General features: G+C 51.7%; 4 protein-coding genes across 4 annotated transcripts; 1 reads left to right on the top strand and 3 right to left on the bottom strand.

The window, feature by feature from the left end:
• Window positions 1-108: 108 nt before the first annotated feature.
• Window positions 109-1,103, bottom strand: C8Q69DRAFT_159102 (hypothetical protein). The gene is made up of 3 exons (XM_028625640.1): window positions 844-1,103; window positions 703-757; window positions 109-596 (listed from the first exon to the last, which is right to left on the bottom strand). The coding sequence occupies exons 1-3, from the start codon at window positions 902-904 to the stop codon at window positions 332-334; spliced, it is 381 nt and encodes a 126-aa protein (XP_028487726.1). The 5' UTR covers window positions 905-1,103; the 3' UTR covers window positions 109-331.
• A 2,716-nt stretch (window positions 1,104-3,819) lies between these two features.
• On the top strand, window positions 3,820-8,445 carry C8Q69DRAFT_457702 (Mus7/MMS22 family-domain-containing protein). Its single transcript, XM_028629930.1, has one exon. It carries the CDS (start codon window positions 4,073-4,075, stop codon window positions 8,144-8,146), a length of 4,074 nt encoding a protein of 1,357 aa, XP_028487725.1. The 5' UTR covers window positions 3,820-4,072; the 3' UTR covers window positions 8,147-8,445.
• Window positions 8,446-8,641: 196 nt separating this feature from the next.
• C8Q69DRAFT_159091 (hypothetical protein) lies at window positions 8,642-10,642 on the bottom strand. The gene has a single exon (XM_028625639.1). The coding sequence runs from the start codon at window positions 10,499-10,501 to the stop codon at window positions 9,137-9,139; it is 1,365 nt and encodes a 454-aa protein (XP_028487724.1). The 5' UTR covers window positions 10,502-10,642; the 3' UTR covers window positions 8,642-9,136.
• Window position 10,643: 1 nt separating this feature from the next.
• On the bottom strand, window positions 10,644-13,962 carry C8Q69DRAFT_457699 (spastin). The gene has a single exon (XM_028629929.1). The coding sequence runs from the start codon at window positions 13,816-13,818 to the stop codon at window positions 10,927-10,929; it is 2,892 nt and encodes a 963-aa protein (XP_028487723.1). The 5' UTR covers window positions 13,819-13,962; the 3' UTR covers window positions 10,644-10,926.
• Between the last annotated feature and the right edge of the window lie 1,932 nt (window positions 13,963-15,894).

Genomic DNA, 15,894 nt, shown 5'->3' with positions numbered 1-15,894 from the left:
GATAACTCGTTCTCGCTGGTTAGGACAACTCCTTCTCTCCGATGATGAGCGCTTGGTTGAGCTTCTGTAGGTGGATTTTGGCACCATCCATCCACTGCTTGTTGCATGCTTCAAATGACCATCTTCAGAATTGGGTTGGTGGCCCCGTAAAGAAGGTGAGTCGTCTATAGCGTATTAGATAAATAGATATAATCTTCGTCACATCATATCATAACCATCGATGTATGCTCTGGTTTTAGGTCTGATATAGTTTCCCGATAGCCAGGGCTCCTGGTGATATACCATACGTCCCAACTGAGAGGCCCACTGTTGCTGCAGCATTTTATCTATCCTACTGATCAGATGATCGATCACTCAGGCTCTGATCTGACCGCGTGCTCTCAGCCACCGTGCTAGGGACTGCGTTTGTCCGCGCGGGCTTGCCAAATGGCCAAAGGCGCTGTGTCCAAGTGACGGCGGGAGTTGCGTTAGGATCTTGGATTGTCTGCGGCGGAAGACCGGAAGGCGTGGATGAAGAAGAAGAAGTTGGGATATCCTTGGCCGGGCCTCTGACTTCGATCATATTACGCTCAGATGGGTTTTGTTGCCTATGGAGCCTGTGACGGTGTTTCTATGTTAGCATCGTGGTGACGTAGTGGGTAGGTATGTAGAGTAAATGAGACTGGGGTGGAGGTAGCCACAGTATATAGAATATGGACATACTGAGTGCGCTTTTCTGCTTCAAGCTGCTGAAATGCTGGTTGGAAGGTATAGTACCCTGTGCGCGCGCAATGTGTTAGCTACCTATTCATCTGGGAATCTTGTCTCCGAGTACCAGAGTAGGATTAGATGCGTAGTTCGTACCTGTTACGACACCAACCGCGATGGCTATGGCAGCTGGGAAGAATCCTCGAACGGCACTCATTATGTAGGATAAACACGCCGCGAAAGCAATGAATTGTGGAAATCAGTTGGTTATCGAATAGTATGGCGATTTCTCAGGCGGCGCAAGATTTGCGGAAGTCCAGAGAGTTCGGACTTTAAGCTCCCCAAGCTCCGGGCACCTTAATTAGTTAAACTCGGGGAGTCGCGTCTCCCCACGTCCTCAAACGCGTCAGGCTAGACTGGCGGCTAGGAAACATTCAACACTCGCCTTGATAACAGCCAAAGAACATACTAGCGAAACAACTGCAGTGATTCTTAACAACGGCGAAAATCCACGATTTTACACTCGTCTCTTACTGGCTAATTCGATCTTTAGGCCGAGTTGTTCCATTCGCAGCTCACCTTTTCGGGAGAATCTATAACTAGCAAAGGGAGCGAAACCACCCAGAGCAATGGACTATTGTCGTCGAAGATACCAATGAAATCATGGCGGGAGCAAGGCTTCGTACCGGACTCGGACGACGAAGATGACTTCGAGAGCCAGGGTTCGAAGAAACAGGAAAAGGAAGAGCAGCCTTACAGAAACACCGAGCAAGATGTGACGGCGACGTTTACGAATAATGAGCACGAAAATATCGATACGCACAATAATAGTGACGATGGAGGCGAGAATACTGTTGGGGACAGCGCTTGTTTGCAGGCTTCTATGGAACTCGACTCGAGTAGTGACGATGGAGAAGAGACATTGCTTGCTGTGGACGTTGGGCAGAACAGATCAAGGTCTATCACTCCCGATGAGAGCGAACAACTGCCAGTGTCGATGGACGTTGATTTTGTGGACGGAAGTCAGCAGCTAGGTGGCGATGGCCACTCGCAAACACAGCCGCAACTGTCCCGGGTTTCATTTCAGGATGAGAATCAGTCAACCCAAGATGAAGACGAAATCGCAGCAGATGTCGGGCTCCCAGATACATCCACTACACGCCCTTTTGCTGCACGACCTGCAGATCGATCATTTGACGCTTTCAATATCCCCAGTTCTCCGGACGAGCTACAGCTGGAATCTCAGCGTCCAGTGACGCTTCCCCCCGTGGAACCCCATAATGATAGCTGGATCAGGTCTGCATTTGCCAGTGAGAACGATGACCTTTCTCCCTTGTCATCTCCTCCATCGTCTCTCGCTTCTTTGGACTTGACCTCCGGACAGGATGGCGATCAGAGGGAGCCGGAACATCCTGCCAGTAGACCGGAAGATCTACTCCCTCCTCTGGACATCCCTGAAGAGATTATGCGGGAGCTCTCTCAGCCTGTACAAAGATCTCTCAGACAGCGAAATCCTATCCAGCTGCACCCCTATCTTCTCGAAGATGCCAAATATCAGAGTCTCATGAAAGCAAGAGGAGTAAAACCAGTGCGTTTGCCGAATATCGGCCCACAGCGACGCAATGAAACAGATGAAAGTCAGGGGCAAGATACCCTTGACATCCCCGAACCTCCTTCATCGAGTGATCCTGCTGCGGAGTTCCATCTCCCTCCGTCTTCGCCAGTTGATCCATATGAGAGACTGCCCGCAAGATCACATAGTCACACCCCGAGGCCCGTAAACCATACGAGCTCTCCCCTTCCAGCTTCTGGCTCTCATAGGAAACATAGGCACAGTGCGAAGAGACGGAAAATTTCGCATGGTAGCGGAAGAACGTTATCAGATGTGCAAGTTGTCATCAATCACAGTCCACAAGGACAACGGGACGAACATTCGATATTTGATCATCCCCCATCGCCACCACGTTCTGGGAGCCTGTCCTCTACGCAAACAGTGAAGCGTACGTCTGGATTCCGATTTCCGCGGGGCTTTACGCCCCCAGCGCTGGACGCACCTGTTGCTGAATCAAGGTCAAACGAGAGAAATGACGCAGAGAGTCCTTTGGAAGGGCGAGGTACCGATGGTGGAGATGAAAGTGCTCAGCCGGAGGATCTGTCCGATTCTGAAAAGAGTTCCGCGGGAGAAGAGGAACCGGAGGACGAGACCATAGAGGTTAGACGACTACAGAAAAGAATCAAAGGCGTTCTGCCCGCTTCTTGGTTGAGATTAGACTTGAAGCAGCAGGAAGAGCAGCAAGTAAGGTCTAGGGAAAGGCAGCGAAATCATGATTTTTCACGAAGGCTGCAGAACGCCAAGGGGGTTGCGAGAAAAATAACAAAGCCAAGAAACGACGCAGGCATCTCTTCCAGTCGGCCGAGTTTGCCATCCTTTTCAGACGAAGATACTGGGTCTGATGACAATAGCCCTGCCGAAACAGACTCGCGCAAGGCCCTGGCAGGCCTCGTTGGGTTTGATGACCCCTTTGACGATGTCCAAAACGATGATGATATTCCGGAAGACAATCGTATCGACTATATGTTTCCGCCTACATCGTCTAGGCACGGTTCGTCGACTGCAAAAACGTACTCGAAACGCGATAAGCCCAAAAAGCATGAAGCCAGGAGGAGACCGCCTTTACAACGCCAAATGAGGATTACAGATTCTATGTCCAAGCCCAGAAGAGAGAAAGGAGTAAGGCGTGCATCGCAAAAACCTCCTAAACTGGGAATACTAGATGCCCCTGATATCGCTCAGAGGCCGCGTGCAGAGCAGCCGCAATTCCTCAGGATCGCAGCAAGGCAAGCACGTTCTCGTCGCGATCAAGGAAGAAGAAGTCCAACTCGCAAATTCTTTATGCTTGGCACGAGGAAGGATACAGAAGATGCTAACAGCTCACTGCGCGACTGGAAAAGGGGGTCAATTCGGCAGACAAAGATCGTAAAGACAGCGAATAAACGGCAACGACGCCAGCCTCTGAATGATCTCTCACCCAACGAACACGATCCTTCTAGGAGAGCGGCATCCGATATATCTATTCCTGATGGCGAAGCCACGGATGCTCTTAGAGAGCAAGTCGACGTAGGGAACAGTCTGTCAGAGATCGAATTGGACGAGGGTACTTCGAGCACTGCTGCCAGGCGTGAGCAACTATCCAGGAAACCATCTGCGGTGGAGCGTCGCCGTGATAAATGGGTCGTCCCCAGGAAGTTTGCGGTATCGTCCCTGAAACGACAAGATCCCAGACCAGCGGAATTTGAATCTGTGGGGGCAGGTCAGACTACGATCACACCGTCGTTATTCCAACAGTCTTTATCCGCCCTCAATAGATCTTATCGCCATGCGCATATGCCAAGGAGGTTAAAACAGAGTCTAACTCTGGATCGTTTCCTATCGACTACAAACTCATCTCCGGCAGCTTTGAAAAGTGCGCCACAGCGTCCTGCAGCGGAGATCAGTGTCAATGAGCCCCCCAGGCCTCGGCCACACGTACAGCGGCAGGTGAGGAAGCGACAGCCGAAGCGAATTGATGCACATACTGCTGAGCATCAGCAGGCTCAAGTCCTCACATTAGACGATTTTGACAATGTATCGAGCGTGTCAGCAGAGCACCCGAAACCGTCCACATCTGTCTCCAGGGGACTGGGTATATTGAAGCCAACATATTCTGTCGATTTCAATATTGCTCCCTTGCAGCCAGGAACATACTTCCACGATTCGACGTTTATCGGAAGTGGAAACTTCTCTCGTTCACTCGATATTCAAGTCCGCAACCTTGACGATGAGGGAGGCCATTACTTGGCCCAGATCGATGAACGCAGCTACCGGTGGGGTGCATGGAATGATACCGTATCATCAGAGCTTTGCCTCGTGTTTGATAACATCATGGACGAAATAGAGAAGGACAATGCGAGTGCGCCCGATGGAGGGCCATTCACGAGAAGCCGCAAAGTCGAGCAGTTTTATCGTTCAGTTGTTGAGTATGTCACTGAGAAATTATGGTTCCTCGATCCGGTTGATAGAGTTGCCTTCGTGGATAGATGTGTGGACTTGATTTCCAAGCTCAATGAGCAGATCACGACGTTTGTCCCCGTCTCGCCAAATAGTCGTCGTTCCTGCCTGTGGGCTGCCACTTTCAACGTTGTCTTCGCCAGCCAAGTTCTGCAGATTGCTTCCCATGATGTGGTCTCTCCGTCTACAACTGATCGAGCTCGGACTGTTCTGAAAGGGGTACTAAAGCAAGTGACGGGATTAATCTTCAGTCAGCAAGGACTAGCAGATATTCGCTCCTTTTTGGAAGAGAATAGGGCCCAGGAACAACGGGAAACAGGAATCCGCGACGAATATCCTGCTGTCAGCGCCTACATCGTCTCGCGTCATATCATAGACAGCAAGCCTTTTTCGAATGACAATTTCGAGGCGCCCTTTGTCACTGAATACTTGTCAGCTTACTTGACCGACAACGAAAGGACAAAAGACGTCAATTCACTCGAGTGGGTCTGGCGTTCGCTGTTTACAACTCTTCCCCTCGACGAAATCGATCAAATTGGGATCTCCCAGGTCGGCTCACGGTTTAGACGACCGAAAGCTAATTGGTCCCTGATTAAATCTCTTATGCTGGAGGTACTGGATAAATATGACGTTGAATCTGAAAAGCAGCCTGTTTCTCTAAATAACTACTGTCGGGTGCTCTTTCATCGATGTTTCCACCTGATCAACAGTTGGGGCTGGCGGGATTGCAAACTAATCTTAGATGCCTTGTTCGATTTCTTCGCCAAAAATACACTTCATAACTTGAAGAATGAAGAAAGCTTTGGATCACCATCCTTTCTTGACGAACTTGAGACTGACCCGTCTTTGGAAGTCCTCCCGGGTGATCCCTGCTTCCATATCTTCTTGAAGATCGTTGGCAGTGGGCTACGTTTCATGTCGCAGATACATGAGAAGAAAAGGATCAGAAATTTCGCCTGGCGTCTGCTACCAAATCACGGTCGCGTTTATCCGAAAGATAAGCCGCTACATCATGAGGATCTAGATGCATTGAGGAACCACCACGACCTACTCTGCACACTCTTCTTCGCTGTTCCAGACGGATGTCGACCTCGACTTGAAACAATACGTAACCTGGTCGATCCGGCCAACTCCCACCGGGAGACGTGTAGCATGAGTCTCCGCTCATGGGCCAGGCTCGTCCGGTTCAAGCTGTCGACTGACGAGGACTTGACCGCGCTAGACCAATTTGCTGAATGGCACGGATATTTCGTGACGGAATTGGTGAAGCAACATGCGCTTGCTAGGTCTGAAGTGGAAGCTCAGAGTGAGACTGCAGACATGCGATTCTCTAAGCAAATAGTCGAATCCACGATATCTCAGAATCAGAAACAGATTGAATCGCTTCTCAGCACTGCCCTCAGTGGCATGAATAATGCGCTCGGTATCGCGCCATCGTTGGAACATGCCCGGATGCTTATTTCAAAATTACCCCTTCAGAAATTATTCGGTCTATTCAACCCGAAGCAATCGCGCGTTAACAAGACTGTATCGGAAACACTTGAGATCTTAATCAGTTACACCTGGAAAGACGAATCCCTCGCCTCACGACCTGCCACAGTCAGCGCCAATGAGGATAGCCAGGAATACGGCGATTGGACGGGAATTGAAGAGATGTGCGTGGACGGCTCAGATCAACCGGATTCTGCCGTTGAACATGTCGACGCTGTTTTCCACCCAGCTGTATCTCGTCTTGTTTCCAATTGCTTTGGTGAGGATTACTGCCCGGAGGATGCAATTCTGCTAAAGGTTGTGGACTGCTGGACTGGTATTTTGCATATGCTTGTCAAGCATCGTCTTCGCTATTGGGATTCCTGCATGAGCCCATATGGTGCAGACTCCTGGACGGCACTCCGTAGTACTGTACAGACACGGAAGTTCACTCCATACTTCTTGGCGAAGTGCATCGAGAGAGACTCGGAATTCTATACTGAGTGCAAGCATCAGATTCTCGGCATGTGGATTTCGTCCCTGGTGGAACGATCCTCCATGTTGAAGTTTCAACATTATCTGACCGAAGTATTGCTAAATCAAGCTCCTGATACCCCTTTACTCGGCAACCTACCATTCTCTAGAGGCCTCAGCAGTGATCGATACCGTATCACACTGGAGGAATTTGGGGAGCGGAGGCTATCGCTGATTTCAAGCTTATTGTCGAACATGCGAGAGCACTTACAACTCCTTGAGGATGTTGGAGATCGGGAATTAAGCAGTACGCGTGACCACTACCGCGATCTCATCGAAAACCTCATGGCATCAATGAAAGCCAACTATCTAGAGCTTGGGAACAATGCAGAGGCAGCCCAAGGCGCTTATGTGACTTTTGTTCACAGCGTCGTGGGCTTCTTGCAGCAACATGCTCCAGGTATCTGTGCGGTAGACAAGTTCTTCACTGAGCCCACGTCATTCCCTCTGCCTGCAACGGACCCGACATACATTGTGGCGAGACTCAAGAGTTACGGTCTGAGACTCTCTACAGGGAAGGCAGCCAAGCCTCTTGTTGTGTTTATTCAAAGCGTCTCTGAACGGGCGGTCTTGGACGGCCAACAAGAGTACTTAGTGGACCAATTGTACGCATCGATGGGCGACGTCTATGAAAGTGGAAATACCGGTCGACCTACTTTGCGTGCGTTTCTGTTCCGGAGTGTATTCCCTGCTTACATCGAAAGTGCCTTCAGCGATCTTTGTGGCTGGATTCTGGCTGGTCCTATCTTACAGGCAGTTGCCCGTGCTTTTACCGACATGCTACTGTATGTGGATACAACAGACCCGGATTGCGTCTCCTCGGTGACGGAGATCTTCTGCACTATCTTCGAGTCATCATATCGCGCTCTACACCTCCTTGTCGACCATGCCGGAATGATCGAAGAGCCTACGGTCTTGGTCACTACAGCCTGCTTCTTTGAGATGATCACGGCCGCATTGCCGGTGATTGATTATATCGATCGAAACACCGAGTCTGGGGAACTGCTCGTGAGGCAGCTCCAAGTTTTCAGACAGATTGCGCTGTTTGCAGCTACTTCCTTGCTGGATCCGGGTATGGCGGTTGATCCCGACTCTCTCGATGGTCGTTTCGACGCTTTCTCCGGGAGACATCCGCGGTCAACAGCTACTCCCCGTATCTTCCATGAAGCTCGTGCCTTCGCTGCTCGAGAGCTGCAGACGGCACTTCGGACCAACTGGTCAAGGCATAAGGGCAAATACTTCACTCGCCGAGGCCAGCAACTCAAAGAAGTCCAGATCGATTTATTACAAAGACCAGACTCCGCCCAAATCGCTAAAGCAAAATTCATCGATTCTATCGAAGTACTCTTCGGCACGATGCAGCATCTTCACCTCCTCCATGAAGATGAGTCAATCCGACCAGAGTGAGGGAACAGCTAGTATCTAGGTATTTCGTCTCGGCTTGTTCATTTTCATGACTTTTGTCGGTCATGTAACGATTTTGTTTTAACCATAGCCACATATGCATTCTGGGAGTTGGAATCAGCTTCTTTCATCTGCTTTCCCTTTGTTTTGGCATACCAGAAGTGGGGAAGTTTGTATTCCAATCATCTGTCGAAGGATTACAGTACGGCATGGTGTTAGCCACTGTTAATATACCTATATAGATTATACCATGTCTGCTCTTCGATCTCATACTATCCGATCCAATACCATCTTGTTTGTCCATGCATGTTGCACTGCATTTGTACTCATCGAACTATTGTAGAATATCAATCATACTCTCCCTTGCCGCAAAATGCGTGAGGAGTGTGCAAACCAAATATAATAACATCCATTTCAACCGCGGAATACCAGTATGACAAGAGGCAAAAATCTCACGGAAGAGAATACCAAATATATCCATCACCTGATCATTATGTATATATTATCGTATAGAGACAGAAAAAATGAAACTAAATATCGATTCGAAAAAAGAATCCGTATTTGATGCTCATGTTTCCTCAGTACAATATGATGCGTATCATGGCGCTTTGCGTGAAGATGAAGAAGAATTTATCGTATCCCAGAAAAGAAAAACTAGAGCTCAAAATCAGAGTTAAGTGATGACATAACGAGAATTTCCCAAGTCCATGGTTATATTGCTCCAAGCTCTCCAATTTCCAACGTCCAGTTTCCGTTGGAAGTTTGCAATAACAGCATTGATATTGATTATTCAGATCACGGTCGTTTCATAAAGCACGCCTTGAGTTAATGAGTAGACCGCATGTCGGTGATGAGATAATAATGAATAATAATTTGACATTACTCGTACTCCAGCCCCTCAGGATAAAAGAAAAAGAAACAGTACAATATCAGTCAGTCTTCTTGATCTTCATCTTGATCTTGAATTTTTTTTTTCCCTCGGAGACCTTCTGATTATGTTTTTTGCGTTTCAGGGTTCTCTTCCACAAGGGGAACATCGTTGGCGCCATCGCCGCCTGTGCCTTGGCTGGAGCCTCGTCGATGGAAAGGATAATGATGGATACCTGAGAAGCCGAGGACTTTCTTCATTGCGCCAGCGACACCATGGCTCTTCCTTTTCTCGTCATGATTATGGTTGGTATGATTGGAGGCATTGACTCTGCGGCGGGCGACGATGTTGTCCCCTGGTGCTTGTGGGGTTGGCTTTGGAGGCCATTGCCCATCTGCTTTCCAGCCCTCGACCATGGCGCGCGTTACGTCCGCCAGGTTGATGGGCACAGTGGGCGTCAGGCCTTGTACCACGATCTTGCTGTAGATAGACGGATATAGCGAGGGCTTGATAGAGGAGCGAATGGGATTGCTTTCGGGGAGAAGAGGGCGTACTAGAGGGACGAGAGGCTCGTTAGGATCCTCGTCGTCTTCTTTCTCCTCTCCCGTTGATCGTTCTTCTTTCGTTGTTGCCGGAACAGACGTCTCCCCTTCCTTAGATGCCGCATCATGGTTCTCACTCACGGACAGGGCCTCTGTCTCCGGTACCAGGGAAGAACCATCAGACGAAGGCTGCGACGCTTGATCGCCTCGCTCCTCTCCCTCCGCAGGCACCGTGCTGCGACTCCCCGCACTCTCTGAGCTGAGAGGACGCACAAGTGGTGCCTTCTCCGCGATTTTCTGATCCACCTCCTGCGCCGCTGAGGGAGCAGCCTGCGCCCCGGATGTGCGTTTGACATCTGCTCTCGTGCGAGCACCGGACCATGCATTTCTCCTCTCAACCCAGATCCTCAGCCCGATATTCCACCGCATCTCTTCCTCGAGCTGGCGTCTTCGTCTCCGTCTGCGCTCGACGACATTAGCCCGGACTGCTGCGTCCGAATCTTTACCCTGCTCGGGACGGCGATGCTGCTTCCCAGCTTGAGCAGGACCAGCCTGCTCCGGGTCGAATTCCGAGCCTGAACTATCATATTCGCGTAGTCGCCATCCCACAACATCAGAAAGGGATTCCGTCCCTGCCGTCGAGCTGGACGTGGTACCCGTAGCGGTGGTAGTAGTACTATTAGTAGTAGTAGGAGCTGATGATGACGGCGTGGTGGCAGTCATAGAACTGGCGTTAGAACCAGCCGATGGCGGACTATTCGTCAAGGACGTTTCATAATCCCAATCATTCCGAACGACATCTCGGATATGTCTCTTTGCTTCGAGTATGATAGCTTCGCGTTCTTGTTGCGTGGGCACCGTCGCTGTCGTCGTTGTCGTTTCCGGCGAGCGGGGTTTGCGATGGAAGGAGAAGACGGAGGTGGGAGAGCTTGGTTTGCTGCCGTCCATCGCTGCGACTGTATCTTCGCGCGACGGCGGAGACAATGATGCGACGAGGGGTTTTATTCTTTGGTTAGGAGAAATTGCAGCACAAGATCCAGGGCGCAGCTAAGAGGGGAATAATAGCGAGAGAGGGGGGGGGGGGGGGGGTGGAAAATCCCCGACGAGAGCGGAAGCAAGCCTTAGGAGGTTATGATGTGATGGCGGCAACACGACGTCCATGCGCGGATCGTACGCCCGCGCAGCAGAACGAGGAGTTAAAAGAGAATAAAATAGCATCTTATATGTGATTTGTGGCTAGTGGTACAGGTCTATCATGGGTCTAGTATTACAAAAAAAAAAATGAATAGCAACAGAAGAGTAGAACAAGGTCGTGACTCGATATTTCCCATGATCAACCGCCCCAACGGTAAATAGTCAACACAGAACGCCCATCAAGTGCGCACACGAGCTGTGTCGGCGCTTGTTTGGGCCTCACCGGGGGGTGTGAACCCCCAGGAAGGTCCTTTCTTCCGTCGTCCCTTGCGGTCCCCGTACTTTTCGTCAAACTTCCTGATCGCAGACAGAGAGGACATGTCCTCATTGACGGAGGCGCTGATCTCCTCCATACCGCGCTCAAAGTGCTTCAGCTGCAGGACGCGCCGTTCCGGATACTGGTAAGGTTCCGGGCCTTGGTGCTGCGCCGCCAGATCGTTCTCTTCACGGACACAGGCGAGGGCGGCTGCTACACAGAGGTTCTTCAAGTCAGATCCGGAGTACAGGGGCGTACGGCGCGCCAGCTCCGCCAGGTCCACGGCCGGGTCGAGCACCTCTTCCTTGAGATGGATACGAAGGATGGCTTCGCGGTCCTTCTCCGTGGGGAGGTCGACCAACAAGCGTCGAGGGAGACGGCGGAGGACGGCGTCATCCAGGTCAAATGGTCGGTTTGTTGCAACCATGATGAAAGCAGACATATCATTCATGCCGTCCCACTCACGCAGGAACTGGTTGATGAGTTCGCGGTGCGATGTCCGGGTACTTGCTCCTGTTCGAGAGCAGAAAATGGCATCTGCCTCGTCGATGAAGACGACGCAGGGGCTGAGCTTCTTCGCCAGAGTAAAGATGGCTTTGACATTCTTTTCACCCTCACCCACGTACATGTCGTATACTTCAGATCCACTGACTTCTAGGACAGTCGCGCCGCTTTCGCGGGCAACGGCCTTCGCGAGTAGAGTCTTACCGGTTCCAGGTGGACCATAAAGTAGAAGACCGGGGATCTTGTCGGTTGCAAGGACACCATACGTAAAGGCCTCAGGTCGAACTAATGATAGTGATGTGAGGGTCTTCAATGCGTCAATGGTCTCTGGCGGAACATGGACATCGGCGAAGGTTGTGCGAATGCTCTTAGCGTCCACCACGCCGTTCAGAAGCTTCTTTTCATGGGTATTGCACGTCTTTCGAAGGGCTTTCAGACTCTGCTCCCGATCCGCCTCTGGTTCACCCTGACTGGGCTTGGGGGACCGCTGCTGCAGCCAGTCATTCTTGATACGGTCTGTCCGCTGCATGAGCTCTATTCCCCTTTGGATGTGTCGCAGGCCTAGTTTCTCCTCGGGTTCAGCACAGCCAAGCGCCAGAGTAGTCACCCAGTGGACATGGTTATATGTCCAATACCGCTCATTGATTCCAGACTTCTTGACCGTCTCATCGTCCAACGGCCATGTCCAGGTGGTTAGGACGTCATCGTCGGCAGAAATGGATTGTTCATCCACTCTTATCCGGAGCATTTCCTGTAGGTGTCGAATGTTGATTTCCATCGTCCGTCTCTTCCGGTCCTCCGTAAAGATCTTCTCCACTGCGTCAGGGTCCATGGCCGGTGTGACGACAAGAGTCTTGGAGAAATTATCATCCAGGGACATCTGGATGAAGCGCGATGTATCCTTGCCGCCAGGAGTGAAGACTTCTCGTGCAACGGTTCCCACCAACAACACACGCGCCCCTTCTTTCCGTTTCTCCCGAATTACTGACTGCAGCAAGGTAATGAACTTGGAGCCCTCACGCGTCGCTTGGATATCTCTGTAGTCCTGTATCTGGATAATAACATCCGGATGCTGCGTAGCTTGTCGTGACTCAGGGACATCTGTTTCCGTTGTGGAAGGTGCTGTTTCCGTAGAGACTGGACGATCCTTTGGCGTCACCGGAGCAATCAACTCGTTCAAGAGCTGTGACCACCGATGCTCCGCCCCCTTTGCGCCGCCACGATCAGCGGAGGAATCACCAGCGGACACTCCAAGAGTTGACACCAGGGCCTTCAGACCCAGCCAATTGGGCATGGGAATAATGGCGAGGTCGCGGGGGTTCTCGACGGGGATAAACTTAGGGGCACTAAGATCTTGTCTTGACGGTCGTGCAGCAATGTCAATATCTGCATCATCTCCTTCAACGTCGTTGGCTTCATCGGACTCCTGCCATGACACATTGCTGATAGGCCGGTAGACATCGTATCCCAAAGACCTAATGGCAGAGGTCATGCCAGTATCGGCAATGTCCTGCTCAGAGCACAGCTGCGCGATGTCCTGAGCATTGAGCGTCACCACGTTCGCACCAAGACTCTGGCCCAGTCGCTTGACGACCGCATCAAGAAAGAGGATCCCGTCATTGCCAGGGTACTGGAGGACGAGATGAGACTTCAGAGCTGCCGGTTCATTCACGTACTTCGCAGCTGGCAGTCTAAGTCCAGCTTTAACGGAGGCAAGAAGCTCCTCCCACACTGCCGGGCTGAGCATGTAGCGTTCCTCTGAACCCGCAGGCTCACTGGCTCCGCCATCATTGCCGTCGTTACCACCAGAAGCCAAGTTATTCGTAGTAGTCTCCCCCACATCCGAACCTGGTTGACCAAATCCAACCTGCTGCGGTGACTGCCGCTCCGACGACTGACCGCCGCTATTTGAAACCGTATTCCGCTCGTAGAACCAGCTGGGAACCGTGGCTGCGGGACGCATGAACTCACGAGCGGGCTTCCGATTTCTCATAGCCCTGCGCACCGCAGAGCCATATGGACTCGAAGGTCCGTTCGATGTTCGCGCGGGGGACCGTGAAGAGGGCGTCGTAGACTCGCCTCCCTCCGCATTGACTGCCTGTGCTTCCGCAGGTGGTACTTCGCCAGAGACATCACTGGCAGCTGGATCGGCGGGCCCATTGGGGTCGGCAGGCGCCGTGGCCAGCCATCGTCGCGAGATATGAAACCGACGAGCGGCCGGAACGACAACGACGGGATAACGGCGACGGGCAATGAAACGACAGGGTCGGATAAGTGGCGAGAGCAGCCTGGGGTGCATTGAAGGATGCATCCGGGGCTAGTAATTGGAGCCGCCGGATCGGAAAGCAAGGCACGAGCTGCGTCTGCTGCTGCTTCTGCTGCAGAGATTGAAGGTACACATCGGCCACGGGAGATTGTCCGGCCAGATGTTTGCAGGTCGTTTTCTCGTTGTGAAGCTGGCCAGCTTTCCCTTTCGGGTCAGACCGAGTGGAATTTGATATCACGTGAGAGCACCGAACATGAGCGCGCACAGCCACGTGGCTAATACGGTGGACGGCACGATCCAATTGCGCAACTTTTCATTGCAGGCTGTAGCTGTTGTCGATCAGCCTGGAAATGTTGATACTCTATTCCTTTACGGTGTAGATAATAATAATAGTGTGCTCTCTGTATTGCAGTGCTGTTGTTCATCGATATTCAGATAATTCCCATGGGACCAAGCTACACTGCAATTGACTAGACACTCCTTGAATTTGATTTATTATTAATACTAAACAAGCTAACTACAACACTCGTTACTCGGACTAAAACCTATCCCAGATCTCTCTAGGTCGACTCTGCCTGCATGAACCACCCAAAAAGAGAGCACCCCCGGGCAATGCTTCCATAGCAAACCCATCGATCCGCGTCGATCTACCTAGTAGCCCTACTCCCTCTCCGGATCCACCGTGCAAGGTGTCCGTTTGACTTTGCAGTCCTGCTGATCTGCATCATATGGATGTAGATTGGTGCGAGCCTAGTCATGGGAGATGTCAGTTCAAAAGTTCGATACTGATAGACCATGAGTGATAGTGGAAAGCAAACAAGTTCCTGAATCAGACGAAAAGTACTGGCAAGTAGCAGACCAACCGGGAAGGGAAGGTCCGAATTATCTCTTCAAGGGCGACTCAGAGAGTAAAGAAGTAAAAAAGGTTTTGTCATCTTGTAGGAACTGGGAGGAAGAGGGAGGTAGAGGGAGAGAGTAGTACTGACCATGCAAGAAGTGCCTGAGAGAATTGTTTATCGTTAGTAGTAAGCCATTGTAGATCAACCTGTTCACTGGTGACGATAGTAGTCCAACCTCCTGCACATCTTACATCAAGGATGGCAGGATGCAGACTACCAGTTGAGAAGAAACAAGAGAAAATTGTCTTCGTGAAACAAAAAAAAAAAAAGACGAGGGAAAAAAAGCGAAGAAATACTCCGGCGGTGTCACGTGAGACTTACCCAACGTAGACTAGCGCCGGGACTCGCGATCTCTCACTCGCCGCAGAAGGAGAAACGATCGCGAGCAAAAGACGTTCTGCTTCCTCGCCATGCGTTGTCCCGGGCTTTGACCCTGAACCCTTTGCTTTGCTTTGCTTTCCTTTCCTTTCCTTTTCTTCGTCGTCGTCGTCTTCTCTCTCCTGGATTTTATATCTGCTGCTCTGGCTCGAAACTCTGGTCTTTTGCGCGTGGATCTCCCAGCGACCGGCGACAAAAGGTGCCGTTTCCCCTACTTGGCCCCCTTAGCCCCTCCACACCCGTCCTCACCAGCCATTGCACCTACTGCTGGCTGTTGATCGCCAGCCTCCTCCCCCCGGCCCCGTCAATAATAATCTGTCAACGCTGACTGTAGAGCCCTTCTGCCAGGCGTCGAACGGGCCTTCCGCCTCACGGGCACGCGGTCAACTGCCCTCGATCGATGCTTCACACCTCGCCGGCCCTGGACAACATTATTAAAAGACGACGCAGGCTCTCTCGCCCGCCTGTTGCGTCTTGGCCTCCCGCTCCGACGCTAAAAGCGGCCTACTGTCGCCCTCCACGTCGAGCGCGCATCTCCAGCTTCCACTTCCGCCCTTCCACGACCGCCCTTGGATCTCTCAGAAGTCCCGCGACCGGTGACTTCGTCGCTCAGCGATGATGATGGCGCAGCCGTTCCCTGCCCATCAAGGCATCCCTCCACATCCCGGGTTGCCCCCGGGTCACCCAATGGCCCAGGCCCAGCATCCCAACGCGACACATCTGGGCGGACAAGCGCCTGGCGCGGGCATGGTGCAGCAGATGCATCCTGGTGTCTCCGCTCCGGGAGGCCCTCAGGTCACTCAGGCCGGGCCCATGATGGGAGGCATGCCTCCGGGTGCCGGGG

The sequence above is a fragment of the Paecilomyces variotii genome, assembly GCF_004022145.1.
Source record: "Paecilomyces variotii strain CBS 101075 chromosome Unknown C8Q69scaffold_2, whole genome shotgun sequence".
Classification (NCBI taxonomy): domain Eukaryota; kingdom Fungi; phylum Ascomycota; class Eurotiomycetes; order Eurotiales; family Thermoascaceae; genus Paecilomyces; species Paecilomyces variotii.
Note: the sequence above shows the minus strand (reverse complement) of the source record. Positions and strands in the feature narration are given on the sequence as shown.